This window comes from Pteropus medius, unplaced genomic scaffold (genome assembly GCF_902729225.1).
Source record: "Pteropus medius unplaced genomic scaffold, Ma_sr-lr_union100, whole genome shotgun sequence".
Lineage (NCBI taxonomy): Eukaryota > Metazoa > Chordata > Mammalia > Chiroptera > Pteropodidae > Pteropus > Pteropus medius.
Window position 1 is genome coordinate 4,372,706 of NW_024354502.1, and position 24,863 is coordinate 4,397,568.

The 24,863-nt window shown below is 41.0% G+C and overlaps 1 protein-coding gene across 2 annotated transcripts in view; it reads left to right on the forward strand.

Moving 5' to 3' along the window:
* Nucleotides 1-24,863, forward strand: part of DERL1 (derlin 1) — a 52,697-nt gene that overhangs the window by 3,968 nt on the left and 23,866 nt on the right. The window contains exons 2-8 of one of the 2 annotated variants that reach the window (XM_039853698.1): nt 6,889-7,000; nt 10,994-11,058; nt 12,116-12,142; nt 12,703-12,798; nt 14,004-14,056; nt 15,512-15,622; nt 18,541-20,796. In XM_039853698.1, the coding sequence (XP_039709632.1) occupies nt 6,889-7,000; nt 10,994-11,058; nt 12,116-12,142; nt 12,703-12,798; nt 14,004-14,056; nt 15,512-15,622; nt 18,541-18,679 (603 nt within the window). In that variant the 3' untranslated portion in view covers nt 18,680-20,796. Of the gene's footprint in view, nt 1-6,888; nt 7,001-10,993; nt 11,059-12,115; nt 12,143-12,702; nt 12,799-14,003; nt 14,057-15,511; nt 15,623-18,540; nt 20,797-24,863 lie in introns of those variants that run through there. The other variant, XM_039853699.1, reaches the window with a different exon arrangement.

The following is a 24,863-nucleotide window of genomic DNA, read 5'->3' on the forward strand; positions in this document are numbered from 1 at the left end:
TGAGTAGTTTATTGGTTTCGAACTCCCAAGTTTAAAATATCATTTCCTTAGTTTGGATGGGTGGAACCGCATAGGTGTGTGTTAAGACTCACACGACTGTTAACCACAGTTTTTGGTCCCTCACACTTAACACTCATCAGTCAATAGTGCACCATGATGAAATGTCTTCATACTGGTTCCTGATTAACTAGAAGACAGGTGACAATCTGCTGCTGCTCTAGTGGTTTCTGAGATTATGTGTCCCAGGGCTTCCTCCACAGCAGTACTTAATTTCTTTGGAAAAATAACACCATCTCCTTACATCTGGATTGTGCCTCTCCATATGTTATCTCATTCAGCTCCCACAGTCACCCCGAGATAAATGCTACCCCAGTTTATAGACAACCGCTGTTTCAGTTTCTATTTCGGTGAGTTGCATTTCTGAGCTCTCGTTTAACTCTTTGCATAATATCTACTAAAACACAATACTTAAGTGTCTAACAACACATTTTTGAGGGTGACTTCTTCCCAGTTAGTCATAGCAAATTTTTTTTTCTTTTTCTGTCAGAGCAAGAAGACCATGGGATTTCAAGGGGAGTTGTGGTCTGCAGGCCTAGCTCAGCCTCTTACTAGTTGTATGCTCTTAGATAAGTTACTTATCCTCTCTGAGCCTCAATTTCTTAATTACTGAATACGTGTTTATAACCAGCACATCAAGAAACAGAACATTACCTAAAACAGTCCCTGAAAATGGGGATAATTTAATACTGCATCGATTCTGTTCTAAGAGTTCACTCTGTTCTAAGTCCATTGAATATAAGATGCTCCATCGATTTAATACAACTTTTTGGAGGGGGAGGAAGTAGAAAGCACATATGAATTATAAAATGAATATATCGATAGTAAGACACACCCTAATTTCAGAAACACAAAAATGAGTATCTTCAGATTGAGGAAATATGTTATCTGCTTCATGCCTCTATTATATAAAATACATTAAAAATGTAAAGTTCCCAGGATATAGTTTGGTAAATAACCTATGAAAAATATTACCATTTATTTATTAGCTAATAATAATTTCTGTCATTACTGCCTTCTTTCTGTGGTGAGGAAGATTTGTTTAATTTGTAATTGAAATATAACTGCACAGGTTATGATCCTCTTTTTTTTTTTTTTTTTGTCCCTTTAAAAGCATCCTGACTTGAGATGGGAAGATAAGAACTCTCAATTTCTCTAATTTGTTTCAAGAATAATAAGAAATGTCACCAACCAAACCTGGGATTGGGCCTGGTGCTTATATTTGCCGAGTTTTTGCTTGTGTTACCACATTTAACCTGTGACAGCAACCCTAGCAGATTGATTTAAGTGTACTGGGGAAGAGAGACATGTACACACACAACCTGGGGGGATGGATGGGGTCTGCAAGCTGAGCAGAGAAGTAGCCTCAAAGTTTGGCTTAGAACTTTAGTGGCAAGTGTTTGGTTAGGTAGTACGCTTAAAATTTGTCCTTAGCAGTCCTGTCTACATTAGATAGCTCTGCTGTGGTCTGTAGATAAGGTTGCCCATTGGACCATAAACCAAGTTTATTTTCTAACTTTTTATTGAGTTACAGTATACAAGCAGGAAAGTGTATGTGTTACATTTTTATAGCTTGTTGAATTTTCTTTTTTTTAATTTTCAAAAACCAAATAAATGTATATAACTAACACCTAGATCAAGAAATAGAACATTACCAGCACTCCAGAATGTTCCTACTACTTCTTATCACTCCCCCGCCAATGGTAACTACTATCTTTTTTTTTACTTTTATTAGCGTTTCTTTGATGCTGAATTTACTCCTGGGCCGTAAGTTTTTGTTTCTTCAGTTTCTTCTGAGATACCTTTTTCTTCTGTGCAACCTCCTCTTCTGGCTTAGGAACAATCTGCTCTTTTTCATGAGTGAGGGTCATCTCAGCGTGGCAGGGGCAGCTCAGGTAGGGGTCACCTGCCCATAAGCTCTGTGCGTTCTGTGCTGCATCTTGGAAGCCTTGTGCACCAGGATGTGCTCAGTGACCAGAGAATCTGCACCTAAACCCTTCAGTTCACATTACTCTGCATGTTTAAGCACGTGTAGCAAGAATTCAGCACTCTTTTTAGGCTACCGACCCTGTGACTGGCTCCATTGTTTGGCCTGGGCACACCTACCACCTCACCATTGTAATGACAGAATGGCACACATCGCTTCTGTAAAGTGACATCCTTCAGCTACTTGGTGGCTTTTCAGATATGCATACCCTTGATTGCCTGGGCAGTTTCACGTGTGTTCTTAAAGTGAACACAAAGATTTGAACCTCTTATTTATTTTCTTGCAGTACGTAGGCTATGATGCCAGTACAGTGTTCGGCAGAAGGAATGGTAGCAAACTCCCTTATTCTGTTTCCCACCTCGGGATTTGAAATCTATCCCTACTTCCTTTTTCCCCCCGTCATTTTTTAAATTTATTTGCTTGTTTATTTTATTGAGGTAACATTGGTTTATGACATATAAGTTTCAGGCATGTAACATTATAATTCGACATCTGTGTGTGCTGTAGTATCTAGCCTCTCTAACAGTACGTGTGAGAGTCACCCATATTGTTGTGCGGGGTTGTGGGTCGCTCATCCTCATATTGTTCCGTTGTGTGAATAGACTGCTGTTTATTTACCCATTCTACTGGTAATAGGCCTTTTGGGTAGTTTCTACCTTTGGCTAGAATGAACAATGCTGCTGAGAACATTCTGGTACACGTCTTGGTGAACATAGATGTGCATTTTTGTTGAGTATATACCTAGGAGTAGAATTAATGGCTTCTAATAGCTCTTTAAAAGTCCTCAGTTGAGACTGAGTGCCTTTTATTAGTTTTTCTTGCCTACTTAGTGCTCCCATCCTCTTCCCCCTCCCTCCCTCCCCCCCCAATAAAAAAAAAGCCACAGTTTGCTAACATCAGCATCTGGCACATGGTTGCGCTTCTTTCTTAGTTGCTTGGTGATCCGTGTAGACTTTAACTCCAAATCAACCAACCCTTATTGTTTTTGATAGTTAAAAAAAACAAAAACAAAAACCATTGTAGACTCTGGATGGCATTTGTGATGATTTTAGTAGCAGATTTTTGGGAGATTTTAGTTCAAGGATGGCTGAACTAAAACATCTCAATAGAAGTTGTTGGACTAATAAGTAAAGACCATTTTTTTTGAAGGTATTGTATGCCAGTGAACATGTGGGCTTCTTGCCCTTGTTAAGTGAAGAACTCTGGTGGGGTGGGGTGCCTAAACTCTAATGAGGAACCAGCTTTCCTCCCGAAAAAGCTGGGGCGGCTATGGTTCTGGCTTTGGGATTGCTGTTGGGTTGAAATGAGATGCTCCCTTTGAATCTTCTGGCATGTGAGCCCTGCAGTCCTGTCTGCAGGTTCTGGGCTCTTGGTGCTACACTTGGCTGTCTCTTAAGGGATCCACAAAGGCTTTCCAGGGTTGAAAACATGCGTCCACCACTCCTAGACCTGAAAATAAAGCCTTTTCCTTATCGTATTTACATATTGGTTAGAAAAAAGGGGATTTAGTTGGGTGTCTTCCATGGGGATTTCAGAAATAATATATAACATTAGGTCCTTCTGAAGAGACAACTTTCTCCTGGTGTTTTCAAATTATATTTTTAAAATAATACAAAAATCATAAGACTCTTAGATCAATGAAAGCAAGTATAACTCAAGGGTAGGCTTAATGAATGAGGAAGAGAAGAGAGGTATTTTGACAGACACCGATTTCCAAAGAACAGGTGCACACAGTGGCTAAAAATAGTGTCATGTTGTCAGTGTTAGTGAAAAATGTAATCAGAAGAAACCCAAGGTTTCTTTTCTAAAATCAGGCCTTGAGTAACTTACAGGAACATGGGGGTCGTTTAAAGTGTGCATTTGTAAAACTCGGGCCAGTGTGCCTCTCCTAAAAGATTATATTAATAGTCATACACCCACACGTAAACATTTTTTTTTAGAAAGCACCTTTTTAATCCACTTTCTTAATTCCAGCCTTTTATAAAACCCGTGAGACAAGGAAGGCGGCAGTCATCAGACAAATGGCATTGAGTAGATGAAGACACAAACTCAAAGGCCTGATTTTCCCAGGCCCCCTGGCTACTTAAGGCCAGGCTTGCTTGCTTCTGGTCTTTATCCCAGTGCTTTTCATAAGCAGGAAGAATCAGGATTGTATAAGCATGATAAGTATAAGTAGTACTGAAAATTTTTACTAATTGTAATTATACCTCATAATAATGATGTCACTTGTAAGAGTCACTGTGAAAATAGGGGTTCAGTATCATCAACTCTGGAGTCAGGCCGTCTGAGACAAATTTCTAGGTCTGCCACTTACTAGCTATTACTTAACCTTTTCTCATCCAATTTCCTCATCTTTGAAATCGACCTCCTGAGTCAGTGTATGTAAATGAACAGAATAGCACACTATTGTTTTAAAACCATTATCCGAAGTAGGACAAGTTTTAGCGTATCATTCCCCTTTTATAGACAGCAGTTGAGGCACAGAAGTGAGCATTTGTAAGCCGAGACTTCAGTCTGGGTCTCAAATTATTGCCAGTGCTCTTTTACTCGCAATTTCTGTGATGAAATTGCGAGTAAACCAAAATGAATTTTAATCAGTTTTGTTTTACTGGTTTAATACACAGTTCTTGGCAGGTCACATTTTAGTACGTAAAGTACTCCGAGGGTCACATACCTGTGCTACTTGGAGAATGTAACTGGCCAGCTCTGTGTCCGGCCAGGCCCCACAGCTCATGTCCTCCATTCCAGCCACACCCAGGTGTTAGCTGCACTGTTCATTTATTGCACTCTCAGAATCCTTTGGGACTTTGTACTCATTTTCCAAGCCCAAACTTCCACTCCGTTGGGTCCCCTCTTGCTTCTTTGGACAGCCTCCCGACTACTGAGGACTCGGCGCAGTGACCATGTCTTTTGTGCTTGTACAATAAGGCACATAACTCTCAAGCCAAAAGCCAGCATTATGCCAGCACTTCGGAAAGTCTGAGAAGACCATCTACTTCGACCACTATGATTTAACATTGTTCTGGAGGGGTTTTCCAGTGAATTAGATGAGAATAGAATAGGATATGACATTTTTTTACAAGTAGAGTTCTATACTTGGAAAGCCCGAGCAGCTCAGTTTTCAAATGTTAGAAACAAAAAGATAATTCAGTTTTGTTTGGTGAGTATAAGAAGAGATAGAAAGCAATAGCTCTATGAAAAACTAAATGCTATGAAATACTTCTTCCTGGCTGAGAATTGTATCAGTATCACATTGATACCAAGGTGCTGGTTCTAGTTCATTTAGAAAAATAAAATATTGAGACTAGCCAAGGAAATTGTGACAAATGTGAAAGAAAAATGGTAGGAGGATTATTTAATTCTATAACTTTACCAGATACGAAAACATATTATAAAACTAGAAATTAAAATAGCTTGGTATGGGTATAGGAGTTTAATTTCCAAACAGCATAGTCTAAAAGTAGACCTTAATAGAAAAGAGAATAAGTATGTGATAAAGTCAATGAAGAAAAGATGGTTACTTTGTAAATAGGGTTGGGAAAACTGAATGACCATCTAGAAAAATAAGTTGGATTTCTTCCTCACTCTTTAGGTGACCCATGAATGTGCTGCAGTAAAACAGAGAGTACTTTTTAGTGGAGAAGTATCCTGTAAGCATGGTACATGAGGGCTACATTTGCCTACATTAGATTAAACTTTTACATGTCAAACTATGGCAAAAATACCATAAAAACATCAGTCTAATGACAGACCAGAAGATATTTGCAACAGTGAGAAAGGGAAATTTTCACAATATATAAAGAAATGCAAATCGAGCAGAAAAAATAAAAGAAATGCTAAAGTTTTAAAAACATGATTGATGAATATAAAATACATCAAATGATGATAGCGTAGAGAGAAGACACATTAATCTACATCTTCGGAGGAAGTATAGGGGTTAAACGTTTTTGTAGGCATTTGGCAAAATTTACCAGAATTCAATGCAAGTGTCTGATCTAGCAGATTGACTCACAGGAATTTATATTATATGTATAGGTATAATGAGGATATTCAAGAATATTCATCGTGGCATTGTAACAGTTTAAATGAAGTTTAGCTATTCATGTAAAAGGGGTACTATGAGGGCAATAAAAATATTTTTTCAAGAGAATGAAACAAGGTATAGAATAGTGCACTGTAAGGTAGGATGAAAAAGGATGATAATAACACATACTATTATTTCCTGAAAGAAATATGAGAAACGGATCTGATGTTGCTAGAAAGGGAAGATCAGGAGAGAGGCTAACTTTTAACTGTAGAACTTTCTGTAATTTTTTCTTGGGGTGAGAGGGTTAATATTGTAGTCATGTGTCCATGTTGCCTAAATAACGCAATGATTTGGATAAAAGATTCCTATTTTACTTTTACCTTTTGAATATGACATTTTTTGACATCCTAGTATTTTTTGGTTTGTCATTCTAGTATTATTGTTTTCCTAAATAAAGATATTACCGCATTGTTAGAAATTGAGTCTCATTTTTGACAGGCTTTACTGTATGCCTGATCCCCAAAAAGACTAGCCATATTCTGCTATAGTATTGATTTTTTTCAATTTGTTTAGAAATATTTATATTTATTGCTTATTTTGTGACGTCATTTTATTCAACTGATTTGTAAATTGATGTGATTGTAACTGATACGAGCTTTTCTTCACTTGTTTTCTAGAATGATATTGGCGGTGTCCCTTTAGTAGGTCTCCTCATTGAAGAGAACGTTTTACAAGAGTTAATTTTGTTTAGTTAAAAGAAAAAAAATTTACCCGGGCTTAGAGAAACTAACAGCTGTGTTTATTTTGATCCTGACAGATTTGGAGGCCAATCACTGCCACCTTTTATTTCCCCGTGGGTCCAGGAACTGGATTTCTTTATTTGGTCAATTTATATTTCTTATATCAGTATTCTACACGACTTGAAACAGGTATGTTATCCATAGTTTTAAGTATTGTTTCTGTTTAATTTCCATGTTTACTTGTTGGAGGAATTTTAAGGGCATTTAGCAAATAAAAGAAATGACATAATGACAGGAAGTGCTCAGTAAGTTGTAGCTGTGCCAGGACCGTACTAGGCACTTAGAATATTCAGTTTTTAATCCTCACAATGTCATCATGAGGTGTAAGTAGCAGTGTCTCCGTTTAATATGTGGAAAAAAATAAAACTGAGGTGTACAGATTTTGCCCATGTCTTTAGTGGCTGAGCTGTGTGCTTGTCATTTAATTTGACATCTCCCTCATTTCTGTCACATAGCAGTCCTTGTCCTTCAGTGCACGATTACGTTGAAGTATGTATATCTCCTAGATTGGGGTTGAAAAACACTGCATTATGCAATTAAAAGCCTAGGCTCATTCTCTGTCATTGAAACAATTTAAAAATATATAGCTGGGGCTTAGAATATCAGTTTATCAGATATGACTACATCTATTATGTTATGGATAAGCTTTTTAATAAAAATCTTTTCTTATAAGGTTTCTTACTGATTGTTATTTATTTTCTATACTACCTTACATGCTCTTCTGAGTTGCTTACACCGAGAAGCCATAAATTGATAACTGCTGTGTCAAAATGTGAATATAGTGATTTCGGAAAGGCTGACTGACTTCAGAGACCTTATAAACCTGCTGGCCAATGGCTCAGGATAGAGAATTTGGAACCACCCTTAAATCTGTCAGTGTGAGCATTGTGAATTAATCTTATAACTGCAGGGGAATAGAAAGATGGGTATTTACGTGTCAAATATAATTTTTCCTTAAATTGGCATTTGCTATAAGAGCTTTTTAAAAAGAAAGAAATCATCAAATTAATACAAAGCGTCAGGCCTAGACTTGTATTACCCCTGGAAGGGCCCTCGCCCGCTCCCTTAGTGAGAAAGCACGGGAGATTCAGAGAAGTGAACTTGGCTGAGGAGAAACAGACGCAGGACTCTCACTGCCACTGCATCAGCGGTTTGAGCCTTAAATCCACCAGCACGTGTGATTTGCATATGATTTGCATTCTCCCTCATCCCAGTTGGACCTGAATGTTACTGACTTGCCCTGATACAATTTGATTGAGGATTCAGTTGTTGGAATAATGCTTTTTAAAAATATGTCAATAGTAAACTCTAGATTAAGTGTGGATGATCCATAACCAGTTTTGAAAGTTTTTATTACGGAAAATTTTCAAAGATAAAAGTAGACATTTTTTCTTTTTATTGAGATAAAATTCACGTAACATAAAACTTGCTCTTTTAACTATTTAAAATGTACAACTCAGGGCTCTTTAGTGTATTTGCAGTGTTGTACAGCCATCACCACTATCTAATTCCAGACATTTTCATCACCCCACAAAAAGCCCAAAGCAGTCACTCTCTATCTCCCTTCTCCCCTTCTCCCGGGCCCTGGCAACCAATTTTCTGTTTTCTGGGTGTATGGATTTGCCTATATGGGACATTTTATCAGTCCTCTGTGACTGGCTTCTTTCACTTAGCATAATGTTTTCGAGGTTCCTCCACATCGTAACATGTACCAGTATGAACCCCCTTTTAAACCATTACCCACCTTTAACAGTTATCTCATAGCCAGCCTTATTCTATGTATATGCACGTCTGCCCCTCCGCCCCTGATGATTTGAAGTAAAATGCCAGACACAATAGCATTTCATCTATAAATATTTTAATATTTACCTCTGAAATACAAGGACTTAAAAATGATCATAATACTGTTATTAAACCTAAATTACAATAATTCTATGACCACTTTTTTTCTGAAAATCGTCTTCCCTTGGTTACTTAAGGTCCTTGAACCCAGCTACCTATCCCTACTACCTAGTCAGGTAATAGAACTAATTAGTAATACCACAGTAACACAATAAAGCTGTAGGATTATTAGGCATGGCTCTTTTTCATTTGCTTTAATCCTAGAAGTTGCCCCCTCTCCCACCGTCCAATCACAGAGCATTTTGAAATTCTAGAGCCGAGAGGCATTTTTTAAAAGTTTTCTTGATGCATAATTCATATACTGTGTAATTCCCCCCATTTTAAGTGTACAATTCAGTGGATAGTCATAGAGTTGTGCAGTCATTACAATCACTGTTAGAATATTTCATCACTGCAGAAAGAAACCCTCCCCATTCCTGTTCACCCCTGTCCTTCCTCCCAAGCCTCAGACGACCATTTTCTGCCTCTTTAATTGACCTGTTCTGGACATTTCTTATAAATGGAATCATATAATATGTGGTCATTTATGACCAGCTTCTCTCATTTAGCATAGTGTTTTAAAAGTTCTTCCGTGTAGCATATATTGTTATTACTTATTCCTTTTTATTGCCAAATAAGATTCCATTGTATGGAATTACCACCTTTTGTTTTTTCTTTTCATCTGTTGACGGACATTTGACTTCTTTTCACTTTTTGCCTGTTATAAATATTGCTGCTATGAACATTCCCATAGAGAGGCACTTTTGAGATCTTTCCATTTAAATAAGATTTCACAGACAAGAAGTGATGACCTGCCCCAAAGGTCACAAAGCTATGTGAGGCAACACAGCTAGGACCAGAACTCGGGATTACTGATTCTCGGTCTGCTCTTCACCAGACAGCCTCAAGATAACATTTTGACAAAATGTTTGCCACCTGCATGTTTTCCTGCCCGGCTCAATTAAGTATATAGAAGCTTTGGCTTATTTGTAAGGGTTCTGATTTGAACAGGATGCCTGCAATTTGAGACCAGTTAATTTGTAAATTCTCAGTTGGAAGCCTGCCAAATAATAAAGTACTATAGTTTATGTGATTATAGTATTTTAAATATTCAGTTGAAAGAATGCTTAGAAATCACAAAGCCAAAACCACATCAAAAGATACAACAGTATTATTAAAATTCAGAAACATGTTAGAATTTCAGCTCTGATTCATCACAGCAATCCTCTACCATGAAGCATCCTTAGCACTGTGGCTAAAGTGTGCCTTTGAGGTACCAAGGGAGAAATAAAGGGAAAAAAGGAGAGACTTTAGCTGGAAATCCATTTTCTTTTAGATGTTTTTTTTCTGCCTTTCTGACACTTGTTAGGATTTTTAAAGAATGACTATATATCATGGAAGCATGATGGGGTGTGGAGGGGAGGGAAGGTGACCGCTTGAGCTAGAAGTGACCTTACAGTCATTTGTGTCTTTGCTCTGCATCTAGATTCTAGACTACCAACCAGAGGCATGAGGAATCACCCTTAGAAGGGAGAGCTGGGCCTGTGTTGATTTTTCTGCCCAGTAATAAGACAGAGCCTGGATACGGTTTAGTGACAAGAGCACTAAATTAGTAATTCGATTTCACTAAGCTCCTAACAAACCATGTGACTGTGCTCACGTACCTGTTTCCTCATCTGTAAAAGGTGGGGGGCGGGGATAGGTCTTTCCATCCTACCTGGCTGGTGTAGTATGAGGATTTAGAGTCAGAGGCTGTGGAAGACTTTGACTGTCCCTCTATTCCCCTGTACGCCGCCCCCCTCCCCCCCACAATCAGAGCTTATGGGCTAGTGGAGGGAGAAGGGATTAACCAAGTAATCACAAATGTGTCATCATTTACGATGAGAGCAGTGAAGGCAAGGCCGGCAGGCTGGAGGGACGTCAGGGGGTGGCGTCTCAGTAGCTGCGTAGTTGCCTGTCCTCTCTTCGGGTGTCTTTTAGCCCGTGGTCATCAGAGCAGGTTACTTATTGGAATTCAGTTGGGAGAACGCAGGTTGGACTTACTAGGTGACTTTAGTTTGGGGCTTTATTGAGACATGGTTTTGGATATTTTTAAAAAATGTGCTCTTATTTGAGAGAAGTGCTTTAAAAATATTCTCATTTTGGCTTCCCTTATAATTTTTGAAGTATTTCTCTACGAAGAAGTGACTTATTTTGTTCTGAAGTTCTGAACCATGACATTTGGCTTATTTTTGTTTCTAGGAGCTTTTGATGGGAGGCCAGCAGACTATTTATTCATGCTCCTCTTTAACTGGATTTGCATCGTGGTATCCTTCAGTCTGTTATTTTGGGCCAGAAATAAACCAGTTTTTTTTTTTTCAAGTTTGGGAAAACAGACAGTATTCTGTACAATACTTTAAATCACAGTGTTTGCATCTTGTTTACTACAGTTAGTAAGAATAATTAAAGTTCTTTTTAAAAGCTATAGTAAATCGTATAGCCCATGAGTGATGCATTCTTCTGCCATCGCCTCTGGGAGATTTTCCCACATTTGGCTGAGCTTTATTACTGATCCCTCTTCTCGTTCCCAGTTCTCTGTGTTCTCATGTGTGACAGCTCGTTGACTGAAGCACAAAGAGGTTTTGGGACATAAGACAGCTTTTGAAATCTGTGGTCCTGATTAGAAAATTAATTTACAACCAGCATCCTTTTCTGGCGTCCTCGCTGTTCTTGCCTTGGGGTCCTAAGTAGGAATTCAGTCCCTCTTTAGGTACCTGGCTCTGGGAAAGGACACAGCATGTGTCTGCTGTGTGTCAACCCAGTTGTCAGCAGCCTTCCAGCTGTGGACCTTTACAGATGGTGAGAGCGGCTGAAGGGATCCGATGGCTCAAGTTCAATGCTGAGTGGGTGAGCTCGAGCTCTCTTTGGGACTTAACTTCCATCGACACTTGGCCAAGAGCCAGAACATGAGGCACTTGGGATGCCCTTTATCCTCCTTTAAGGGAAGAAAAACTGTTTTGGGCTTCAGCCATGCCACGGAGCCCTGAATATCAGTATAACCACGATTCGTTTCAGAGGGCACAGGCATCTCCGTTTTCTAATGGGAGGAGAGGCACTAAAATGCAGTGACAGAGCAAGGCAGAGAGGGCGCAAGGTGACGATGCTGTTAATATGCCAAAGCAGTTAATTTCTCCCATTTCCTTGTCATTGTACAGTCTAATAGGCTATTTATAATGAAGATTATTAGATACCTTTGTGTTCTAGGATGTTTTAAGCAGCCTGAACTATAGAAAGGTGTGTTCCCTCAGAACATTGGAAGGAAATGAACTTTTACTGGATGCAGGATGCTTTGTTTCTATCTGATCTTTAACTTTACAAACCAAGATTACTGGTTTAGCAATGGACATGCAGGTAAGTTGAAACTCTCCATTTGCTCTTTTATATGTTTCAAATTTACTTCTAATGGCCTTTGACAGTTTAAATGGCATTAACTGCAGTTAATTATGTGGTATGTTGAAATTATAGAATTATAGCTGTTTTATTTTGAAGATCTGATACGAGTTAGCTAAGCCATTACTTTTCATACTCGTTTCTTGCATCTTTATCATGTTTGGACATTGTGAGTGATGGTAATCCCACATGCATGTATGTGGATTTATATTTACATTTTTAAAAAATTGAGACGGTACAGGAAATAAAGCTTTATGACTACTTTTTTCAAGTAACCCTGATATTTCTGAATCCATCTAAAAATTTTGTTGTATTTTAGCCTGGGATATCATAACATACATTATATGATTAATTAAAAGGATCAACTTATAATTCTGATGAGCTGAATTTCTTTTTGCTTTTCGAATAGTCATGTGAGAATTCGTTTGGTGGGGAGAGGTAAAAAAAGAAAAGATAGATTCACACTGCCTCTGACTTAAGGCCTCCGGAGCCTTGTCTTCACCTGTCACCTTCTCCTGCAGTTGCTGATGATCCCCCTGATCATGTCGGTGCTTTATGTCTGGGCCCAGCTGAACAGAGACATGATTGTATCATTTTGGTTTGGAACACGATTTAAGGTACTTTAACCTAGTTGGGAAAATTTCCTTTTCATTTGTCTTTGCAGAAATTCCTCTCCAGCCCAGAGGTGTACTTTCTGACTCGTCCAGAAGAGGTCACTGCAAAGCAGTATACCTTAGGCAAGCCCCGTCTCCCTCCCCCAGGCCCCCTGCATTTCTTCAGCCAGCCCAGCGTCCTCACTTCTCCCTCCCTCCATACCTCAGGCCCGGCAGGCATGTGTCCCTGAGTGATTGGCGTGCGTGCGTGTGTGTGCGTGGCGTGTGTGTGTGTGTGTGTGTGTGTGTGTGTGGTAGGGGAGGGAAGGAAAGATGTGGAACTGTCCCTTTTAAAATCTGTTCTTACCACTCTCTGTTACGTATTTTACATTTTAGATAAAACATTATTTTTTGCCCCCAAACTCTTCCCTTTTGTGCCTTCTCCTCCCCATTTTCCACCTGTAACATCTTTTGTATTTTCTTCCTCATATAAATCCCACCCATTCTTAGTTTGAGTCAGGACTGAACGTGTTTCCTGTCACTCGCCTGGACTTAGTCTTGTCATTGGGCTTCCGCCATATATCTTGTGTTTCTCCTATAGTACTTACCGCAGTCTGCCTTCAAGTTATTTATGTATAACCCTTTCTTTACTAGTTTGTCAAGTTCTTTGCAGCTCCCTTAGCTCTTGGTATGATGTTTTGAATTTGGTAAGGGGCTCAGATGTTGACTTCATCTGGAGAGCTGCTTACTTGGGAGTGTATTAGCTCAAGATATCAATGTGTAAAGAGATAAAAATTCAGGTAATTTTGTGAAATACATAAAAAGAGAACATGAAAAGATGAGGTGTTTTCAGTTTACGGGTAACAGTTTGCTAGCTGGAGCCTTAATGTGATTCTCTTATGCACCGTGTTTTCATCAGTGTCTGTAGGACAGTCATCTACTTTCTGAAACTATTTTTTAATATTAACTCCACAGGGCGTGCGTATATCCGAAGACTATGGGCCAAGCATTCTGTCTTTCCCGTTATTAAATACAGGAATACGTATGATTTTAGATAGGAAGTTTTAAGTGCAATAGGAATGATGCTGGGTGGATCTGAGAAATTTTTGCAGTGACTTTCCAAAGGATTTCTATAAAGCACTTGTCAGTTCATCCCTACCCACTCAGCCCCCCAGCAGGTGTATCCTTTTCAGGTGTGGTTACTCATGTTTGTGTCTGTTCTTTCTTAGGCCTGTTATTTACCTTGGGTTATTCTTGGATTCAACTATATCATCGGAGGCTCGTAAGTAATATTAGATTTATTCAATGAAGCTCATCCTTGGATGATTTCCGTTCTTTATTTTCCTTCTCTAATCTTTATGAAACTTTAAAGAATCTCAACATCGATGCACTGGAGTCTTACACTTACTAAATAATTTCATTTCGATGTAATTGATTAGATTGCAGGGCACTAAGCACATTTATCATTGAATGATTGTTTTTTTTTCTTTGTTAGCTCCTTGTTACAATATGCTTCCATATATGTGTTTTTGAATAAATATTTATTTCTGGATTCACTGTCCAGATTGAGCAAACATAGATCTAATTTGTCTCTGAGCTGACTCCTCTAAGAACTATGCATAATGTTACTGTGTTTTTTATTTCTAAGGCATTTTCAGAATGCCTTGGAAACTGCTCACCAGTCGTGGAAACGCAGATGCTCAGATGGGAAGCAGTACAGAAGTTTTGGTCAAACAGGGTCAAATTTCTAGTCTGGAATTAGAACTTAAGACTTGAGAAAACCTTTAATGTGTCCAATCAGAATTTTAGGGGGAAAATGTCAACATGCAGCCATTGTAAGAACTCCCATTTCTTATACTACAAAATATTTTTAAAGTCTTAATAGATTTTAATAGTATTAGTTCTTAGTACGTCCGACATATTTGCTCTTTGTGGTCCTAACTTCTACTGCAATTGATAGGGAGAAATGAATGAATCACGCAAAGAGACTCTGTTTAGAGCGTAGCATGAGCTTGGTAAGGCTACCCTGCCACCCAGAGGGGCAGAGTCTGGGAGCAGCTGCACAAGTTGACTCGTCCCTGACAGGAATCACGTTGCAGGTGAGGACAGGGAAGGATATGTAACAGTAAGAATGGATCTATAAGACCTTGACGTGGCCTGTATGTAAGTGTGGGAAAACTGAAGAAGGTCAGTGCTTATTTTCGGATTACAAGGTGAAGGTCAGCTTCTGAAGTGGTCTCTGTGATGTCTGACACTCAAGGATAGCAGAGGGGAGAGAGAGTGCTCAGGGCTCCAGGAGCGGGGAGCAGGCGTTCACTGTTCCTGCTTTGCTGACTCCCATGCTTCTCTCTCGCTACCTTCATTGTTTGCCTGTGCTTTACAGATACAGGATTCATGACTGGAAGCATTCAAAAGTTTGCAGCCTCCCCAACTCTTAAGGCAGAAAGTAGCAAAAACAATATTTTGAGGATGGGCTGGGCTTGAAAGAGATGTCAGAGGGCCAGCTGGCCTCGAGGAGCACGGACCCCATTGGTCCAGCAGATCTGGTTTCCCTTCTCCCTCAGAATGCATTTGCCACTCAGACTACAAAAGGGCCCTTTGTAGAGCTGTCACAGCCTCCCGGGAACCAGAACTGGGCTGCCGTGAGGGATCTCGTTCCTGAGCTGTTAGTTAAAACTTGCTGTGCCTCACTTTACTGCTCGAATGTCTTTAAACCAGTGTGGCTCTCTGCTTGCAGGGTAATCAATGAGCTGATTGGAAATCTGGTCGGACATCTTTATTTCTTCCTAATGTTCAGATACCCGATGGACTTGGGAGGAAGAAATTTTCTATCCACACCTCAGTTTTTGTAAGTGTTCCCCCGCCGCCCCCCATTTAACAGTCATTTTACTGCCTGTGTTCTTATGTATCTTGATAAAAACTCCATGAAGGGTAGGATTTACCGCTTTGTCTAAAGAAATGTGAGCCGACAAATGACTTGCCCTGGTCACACAGTCCCAGGAAGCCAGGGAGCAGAGCCGCACTCAGTCTTCTTCGTGGAGCCTCGCCGGGGGTTACTGAGACGACATCAGGCACCACGGTGCTTCCAGCTCCGGGCAGGCGGCACCTGTGTACACCGGTTGGCTCATTGGTTAGCAGTTTAAAACGTTTTTATGTTAAATATTATAGACTGGAATGTTTATAGGACTTTTCAAAGTCGAAACGAGAGACTCGAGGTTTGCAGAGTCCTGCCCACCTGGGAGCACGGGCCTGCTCCTCGTCTGCGTTTCGGGTTCAAGTGAGGAGGCCGAGGGCACAGCTTTGGCTGTGAGACAGACTTGGGTTGGAATCCCGTTCCCCTCATTTACCGGGTTTCAAGGTTAGGAAAGTTACTTCAACCAGCCGAGGGGACGCCGACACGCTTCCACGTGTGAGCAGCCGAGGAGACACTGACACGCTTCCACGTGTGAGCAGTGTGACCATTCTGTCCGTGAAGCAAAGGCTGTTGTAGAAGGGACCGGTGAAGTCACCATCTGGGTGTCACAGCCCGCCTGACAGTCATGTCTAATCTCCAGCTGGGGATATGCAATAATAGCTTGCATTTAAAAGCTTTGGGAAAAAAATCAAAAAACCTTTTTCACATCTTGCTTGTTTTAATGCTTTGCAGTTTGTCATTCTTCCGAGGAGTCTGTGAGGGCAGTGAAACTTGAGTGGGTCCCCCACCCCATCCCACCCCATTTTATAGATTATAGATAGGTTTTTTGAAAGATTTTTTTTTTTGGAAAATATACAAACAAATATACTATTATATTTTTTTCTTTGAGAGCATAAAAAGAAACTTGCTTCTCTTCTGAGCCTTGGGTTGCCTCCAGGCTAAAAAACAAATGACCAATCTGCTTTCTAATTATCAACGGACACACAATAACAGCAGGCTTGGATTTTTTATCTAGGTTTATCAAGTCGGATGGCAGATGCATCAATTAAAAAAAAACTTGGTACTTTGGGGGGCAGCCAACAGTTATTTTACTTTAAATGGCCATGTTCTGACTTAATTGGAGATATTTCTCAATTGTGGGCAACAAAGTATATGAGATTCTAGTGGGAAAATCAACTGCTTGCTGGAGCTTGCCTTCCGTTTGAGCTTCTCTGTTGGTGGAAGCCCTTCTGTTAAATTTTGCATAAAGATCAGATGACAAAATGTAGCTCCTTGCAAAAGCAGTAACTGCTTTGAAATTGCCATAAATTTTTGTTGATTATATATAATTGGGTCTTTTTATACTAATTACTTGCATTTAATTTCACTATCTAAGCAGTGGAGATGGCTTCCATATTGTCTTACAGTAAGAAACAAAGCAGGACAGCCCTAGCGTTGCCTTTTTAAAGTGCTCGATTTTATTATATACCTTGAAGTATTATTATTACAGCAGAACGTCATGGGTTTGAGAAGCCAGCACTTGGAAATAGTTTGATTTAAAGCTAAAACTGTATTTATTTAAAGGGGAAGATGTGAACTGTAGAATTCTAAGATGTGTCACTCTTCTGCATTCCATTTGGGAAAGGAGACAGATCCTTTCGTACACAGTTCTTTTTTAAAAGGGGTTCATTATCTTTTTGGAGAGGGAGCACGAATGCATCAAGGGTGATAGGAATAAGTGAGGGCTCCAGTCGCGAAGTGCTCTCACCTGAATTGCACCGTGTGTGACTTGTCTGCAGTTAAGTGGTGCAGGAAACAAGCTTGGAGCTAGGCTCCCTGGGTTCGAATCCTGACTGTCACCTTAGAAGAGCTTTACTCAATCCTGCCTCAGTTTTCCCATTTGTAAAATGGGGTAATAGTAGTGCCTACCTCCTGGGGTTGTTGTGAAGATGAGATGAATTTGTAAACATGGACGCACCGGGTATAAGGGAAACGCTTTATGATAAGGTTGTGCTCTGCGGGCTTTTTGCTGTGGTCATGTCAGCCCTCAGGGTTTGTATCAGATCATGGTCTCTGCTTTCAAGCAAAATTTTAAATTGGGATCTGCTAAGTGGGATAAGGGTAAACATACCCTCAGTGTGCTGATAGTCAAGGAGGGGAAATAGTTGGGAAAACTGAGAACGTAGACTTGGATTTGAGTTTTCTCAGCTGTCCTGTGACTCGTAATTTATGAATTTGTAAGGTGGGAAATCAGCTAACCGTTTTGGGCTTCAACTTTCCCACCATCTATGAGATGGAAAGAATGCAGTCCGAGGGAAGATCATGAATAAACTGTAAGAACATACCCAGGCATAAAGCCGCCTTCTGCAGTCTCCTGTGATGGAGGCCGTAGGATGCAGTCGCATCGTACAGATGCCATGAGGGGCTCACAGGCTGCACATTTGTCCTCTGAAAGTGAATTTATTTTGTATCCTTTGATCCATATTTAGATATATAAAAATACTGAGATGATTATATATATGTGGTTTTTTCCTGGTGGTTGGGCTTGTGGGAGTAATATTTTTGTTTCTGTACTGTTCTGCATGAATTAGTTCATAATCAGAAAAAATTTTTTTAGAGTGTGAATTTAGGTGAAAACTGAATAAATTTAAGAAACCTGAAGAGTAAGTGCCTTCTGTGGTCAGGGCATTGAGCTAAGTGCTGAAAAGGCAAGTTAAGTAAGACGCTGTCCCCAGCTTTCTGTTGGCCACAGACTAATATAGTTCAATGTGACAGATTACGGGACGCCAGGAAGGGGGGATGTGCTAAATTGTCTGATGACTGCGTGGCAGTGATTTGGTTGTCCTCTCTCCCTTTGTCCCCAACCCCTCTAGGTACCGCTGGCTGCCCAGCAGGAGAGGAGGGGTGTCAGGATTTGGCGTGCCCCCTGCTAGCATGAGGCGAGCTGCTGATCAGAATGGTGGAGGCGGGAGACACAACTGGGGACAGGGCTTTCGACTTGGGGACCAGTGAAAGGGTGGCCTCCGGCCTGCCCACCAGCCACTCTGCTCAGATGAGTTGTTTCTCCCAGTGCTGGGTGTGTTTAACAGCCGAGTCCTAGCAAACACTGTTGGACCTGACCCACACTGAATGTAGTCTTTCAGTACAAGACACAGTTTTTTAAATCCTGAAGAAAAATAGAAGTGTTCCTCAAGTTTCATGATTCTCATTCAGGTCCTTACTGCTATGAAGAACAAATGTCAACTGTGCAAATTTCAGAACTGACTATATTTTTTCGGTGTCTTCTCTTCCGAAAACCTGAATCTGAATAACAGGTTTTGGCAGACCGTGGTCGGCTGTCACCAACCTGGGCGTCTGGGATTGGGTCTTCAGTCCTTGTCAAAGGGACCCATACCTCTTTCTCGCACACATGCCTCCCTCCCACTATTTCCAACCCCCAAATTTGCAACTAGAAGAGGTTGCCCATAAAATGATTCTGCCTTTGACAAGCTCTCTTATTTATTGACTTTTGCCAGGGCTGGGTCACGAAGAACTCGTTGACACCCCTTTTCTTTGCCTTTGGTGGCAGAACTGTAACAATAGGGGAGAAGACGGGAGCAGTGGATGAAGAGCTTCCCCCAGCTTTTGCATTTGTGACCTGATGTCAGTTGCAACCACTTGCCACCTCTTCAGATGTTTTTATAAAAAAAGCACCTCTGAATGGGTGAAGGCCGCAGATTGGTATTAATGAGTCATGAAGGTTGTTGCTAGACATGTTTTTTCTAAGTTAAGTGATCAAAACTATAGTGGAGTTGCATCTTCCAAAGGGGCTGGGTGTAAACCGTGGTGGGCATAATCCCTTTGCATCTCGTGTGTGGGTCGTACTGGCTTTGTGTGTACCCAGAGTAGTTAGAAGTATTGTGCTAGAAAGTTCCAAATCACATTTGCCCCAGGGAGATGCTCTCTCTCAGAGGCACCTGGGCACTGATTCCATTTCATTCTCATTGTGGATATATGTTTATTGAGTAGAGTGGAAGGGAGAACCTTATACCCTATTTAAACTGTCATTTTTGACCCCTTCTCCCCGCTTTAATGGCCATGTGCTTCAGCTGATTGGGAGGAAGGTGCAGCTCCTCTGTACATAGATCATATTTTAAGAGCTAATATAAGCACATCTAAGTGAATCACTAATTTTGGGTTGTAATGGCTTTAGAATCATTTGTGTTTGAGGGTCTTTATCATTTTGAGTTATGAATGTACATCAGACCAGTTTAAATACCTTTCTCATAGATGGGCTTTTTCTATTATAGCTAGGCTTATCACCAAATAAAGTTTTTTGAAGGCTACAGTGTTTCAGTTTCTTATTTTTACGTTTTTATTCTGAGAACGGACTACTAGGAGCAGTATTGAGTGACTACTATACTTTAGTCGACTAAAAAGGCTTTGAACGTTTGAAACATTGTATGCTAACAGGGTGACTGTTCTTTGCCCCTCTCTTAAACCGTGATGTGTATTGTCCTAGGAAGTGGGGATTTGAAAACAGCTCCTCATTTTTAATAAAATCTGTGTGTATTTCCTCCTATTTAATTTATACGATAAAATAGGAGCTGGGGAGAATCTGAACCTTAACCTGTCGTGTTCTGTTGTTGACCTGTGGCCACAATAAAATTTACTTGTTAAATTTTAGAAGCAGTTATTCCTGTTGTGTCGCATGTGCGACTCATGGTGTGGAGTGGGGACTCATTGTACGTGTGAGAAGGTTCTCACGGGGAGTGAGCTGGGGTCTGTTTATTAGACGTCCTCTTAGCAACTCAGCTGCCTGAGAGCAGTGGTTTTTCTAGCGGTTGTTACAAGTATAATTTAGAATTCTTCAGTTCAAGGCAAAATGTTCATTAAATTCTTCCTCTTAAACATGTTTAAGAATCTGATAATTTTTTTTTTTTTTTGGATAATTTTATTAATCTCGTCTGGATTACCTGTCTTTCTGGAATAATTTTAGCTAAGCAAACTGAGATTTGATTTGACAAGGCAAGACGTGGCAGTGGATTCTCTTTATGAATGAAAAAATCCTTATTTTGTATAGAGAAATTCCCTTTTTGTAACAAATCGTTTTTATTGATAAAAATTGTAAATTAAAATGTACAACTCGATGGGTGTCTGTCATAAGTTTTCGTATCCCTCCTCTGCTGCCTCTTTGATATACTACATAATTGCTGTAACCAGTCATATCTTGGGCATTTAGGATTGTCCAGTATGTGTTGCTATTACAGCAATACAGCAAACATTTGTTACACCTATTTCCGTTCACGTGTTGGAGGGTATCTGTAGCGTTCATTCCTGGAAGGTGACTTTTCTGAGTTTTAATTTTAATGAAGCAGGATGCTTCAGAATACTAGGTTAGGAGATTGTAGTGTGATTCATGGCCTTTCTGTAGCTTCCACCCATGGTTCTGAGTCCCAGAACCCTACTGAATTAGTTTTACCCCCCTGCCATATAAAAACTCACGGAGACTGGAAGGCAGATGCCATGGCTCCCTGAGCCTTTTCCAGGTGACCATCCAAGTCTGTATCCCAGGCTTCAGGCAGGCCCTCTTCATTCATCACGAGGTGGAGTGGGGGGAAGGAGCAGGGCTGCGCACCCCTCTTCTGGTACTGGAGAAAAACTGGAAGAATAGGAACGACCTGCTTACTTCAGAGGACAGCACATCGCCAGCGTCGCCGTGTTCCACGCTTCCTCTTGAGTAACGCCGACCGAACAGGCAGCGTCGCAGTTGCCAGCGGCTTCGTTCCTTGCCAGCCGTTTTTGAGGTCCTTTCCCCTTTTAAATTTTCAGCATTAATCCTCAATAACGGTTAACCTTTGGGAAAATTTACTCCTTGTCACTGTTAGTATCGCCAAGTGCTACTTTTTGATGGACCATGAAAACGTGTGCTTCCTGGCAGTTGACGTGTTTGCTTTCGGAGTGGCTCTGGTGCTTTTAATTGGAACGGGGGGAAATACTGTGTCGTGTCATTGCTTACGTGTGCGGGTTAAGCCCAGAATGCTTTCCCATGTGCCCCCCTCTTCCTCACAACCCTGTTCGTTAGGGTAGAATCCCATTTTCAGTAGCGTACCTAGGTATTGAACATTAGTGTGACAGGTACTTTATGAATAATTTAAGTCTCCCAGTCTTTCGATACGTGAGAATCACTTGAGACTTTTTCAAAATTCAGATTTCTTACATCTTTCACATTTTGCATATTTCTAAAGTTCCCAGTGATTCTGCTATCCACCTGGGTTTGGGAACCAGTGGAGACCAACTTGTGAAATAGGTGGTATTATCCCCACTTCCCAGGTAAGGAAATTTGAGACCAGATTAAGTCACTTACGATCAAGCAGCTAGACGGTGCCAAAGACGAGGCAGGAACTCGACTCTGAGTTCAGATCTCTCCCTACTGCCGCTTCACATTTGAGGAATCCGACATTCAGTATCTAAAGCACCAAAAAAAGAGTCTTCCCTTGCCAGGCTGAAGGCAGGCCAGAACGTTGGGGAACATTAGTTGAAAGTATAAATTAGCTTTCCATCAACCCTATGGGGAATTGCCTTGTGGCCTGGAAAAAGGGAAAACAGTATATGCGTATATATTATATATAATATATTAATGTATATTTGTATATTGGTGTCTGTTGTTTATTGAGTCGTGCTTAGGCACACGCAAATAGGACCTGATGTCTGTCTTCAGTCTTTTTCCTCTACTGAGGCAGAGAGCATGGTTCATTGTAGGTACTCACATACTTGTTGCATAGGTGAACATAAATTATAATTTGATAAATTACTAGAATAGAAATAAGTGGAAAAATTGTCTTGGACTTTGGGCTATTGAGAATCATTAAAAGGTTTTCACATTTGTTCTTTAAAAAGGAACTGGTTGCAGCATGGGAGTAGTGGGGTGGGGAGCAGCAGACCAGATGACTGAGTTTTGAGTTGGTTGCTTGGTGCAGGTCTGAGGTTAGGTGTAGGTACAAGGTTGACCTGAACCAAGGCAGTGGGATTGGAGGCTGGGGGCTGGGCCGGAGAGACCTCTGTGAGAATTGCTGGGACTGAATGAGGAAGAGGCGGGATTGTGAGCAGGGATTCCCACGGGGCATCAGGACTCCATATAAGTTTCCCTTAGAAGAAAGACTGGTTAAAATGCAGGTAGTTTTGGTGCAGCACATTTTAAGAAATTGGGAGCTGGTGGACCAGCTGGGAAACCTAGCCACTCTGTGTTTCTGCAGAAAAATACATTATGAACGCTAAGTCCATGAACTTGAAAGTGAACTTTTAGAATATGAGCTCTTTATGAATTGGGGACAGCTATGTGGAAGCCCCCAGTGAAACAATTCTCGGTTCCCGTTGTTCACTGCTCCACCCTTCAGGTCTCTCTCAGCTTAAACATCATTTCATCAAGGAGAAGCCTTTCTAGATTTGTAGGCGAGGAAGACTGTCTTCCCATACGGTCCACGGGCACCCTGATCTCTGCTTCGGGACACTTACCAGCCCTACAGCCATTTGCGTCATCTCTCTCCAGTGGTCTGTTAGCCTCATGAGGACGGTGACGGCCTCTTATCATAGCTGTATTCCCAGTGCATAGCACAGTGCCTGCCACATAGAAGTGCTCATATGTTTGTTGGGCTCAGTTGAAATTTGGACTGGGTAGTAGTTTGGGTAGGCATCGGTCCTATTTCGGGGAACAGCTAACTGGTCTCTCAGGAGCCTTTTTGTCGTTCATGTAGGGGAAGCACGGCCCTCTGAAAGAGGAAACTAGAAGAGGTTGGAGATACCAGGAAGAATGGATTCAAAATTAAGAGTTTTTAAAAAGCAGCTAAGCAGCTTCTACCTACAACATGTAATTATCTGCTTATGGGTGTGAGCACTTGGGGTGATTCGGCCCAAAGGAGACGTGGTATAGACTGAAGGCGGGCAAGAACATTTGGAAGGATTAATTGAAAGTATAAATTTAGCTTTCTCTCTCCCAAGGAACTTCCCTATAGCCTATATAAACAACACGTGCATTGAGAAAGAAGAAACCCCTGCCACGTCGTCACTGGGGCTGGAGTGACCCACAGGGGATATAGAATTGAATCTAGGTGCGAGGCTTAAGGATCACTTAGGAAATGTCTACTAAGCATGATTTGTCATTTGAAGCCTTAAGCTGACCCAAGTGAATTTGATCCCTCTCTCTTCTCTGTCAGTGTGTTGGCTTTTTCCTGGGCACTGGCACTGGTGTGGTGAGTGTCCTTGTTAACTAAGGGCAATCACAGTGAGCTTAAGAGAGACCATGGGTTTGATGGAAACTGTGTAGACACAGTAAACCTGGCTCTTGGGATGTAAGATACATCTGTCCCCACAGCAGGCCCTCATCACCTGGAGGTGCCCAGATCTCTTACTGGAGAGGAGGGATTGGGACTTTTCTTGATCATTTTCATCAGTTAGAGTTCTTTGATGACTGGTTCCCAAAAAGGATGCTGGTTAACTTCAGCCAAAGGGAATTTATTGGAAGGATATGGAATACCTCACAGATTCCAAGGGTCTGCTGGGAATCCTGACATGGAAAGGGTCCCAGGGATTCAGGGAGCAAGAACTGATTATACCACATCTGCTGGGTTAAATCAGCCCCACCCTTAGTCTACACTTGCATCTCTCCCTTTAAGACTCAGCTCCTGAGTCTTATTGGCCTAGCTTGGACCTTGTGCTTCTCTCATGGCTAGGAATTCAGGGAAAAATAGTTGACTGACAGTCCCATGTAATGTGGGAGGGGTAATTTTCCAAAAGCAAACCAAAGCGCCCTTGCTTCCTAAGAAGGGGGAAGTAGATGCGGGGTGCCTGTAACACCCCAGCTTGTGTAACACCACTAGCACATGTTAACCACATGTGTGGCGGCCTGAGGAGCCTCTGGCTTTGCTTCATTCCCAGCCAGGGACACAATAATATTTCCTTCCATCTCCTCCCTCAAGCTCATCTCTATAGCATTAGCAAGCAGTGTAGATTTTGCCAAATATTTTGGAGGGAGAGAGTAGAGAGGGTCGACATTGAACATCACAGGGAAAGCGACTCCCACTTCTTGAGAGGAGGGACTATGTCTGTCTGTTTACCATCACATCCCTGGTACCTAGCACAGGGCTTGGTATGCATAGGCTTCTTGAGATAAATATTTTTTGAAGGAATGAATTGATTTCATAACCTAAACTCTTTTGAG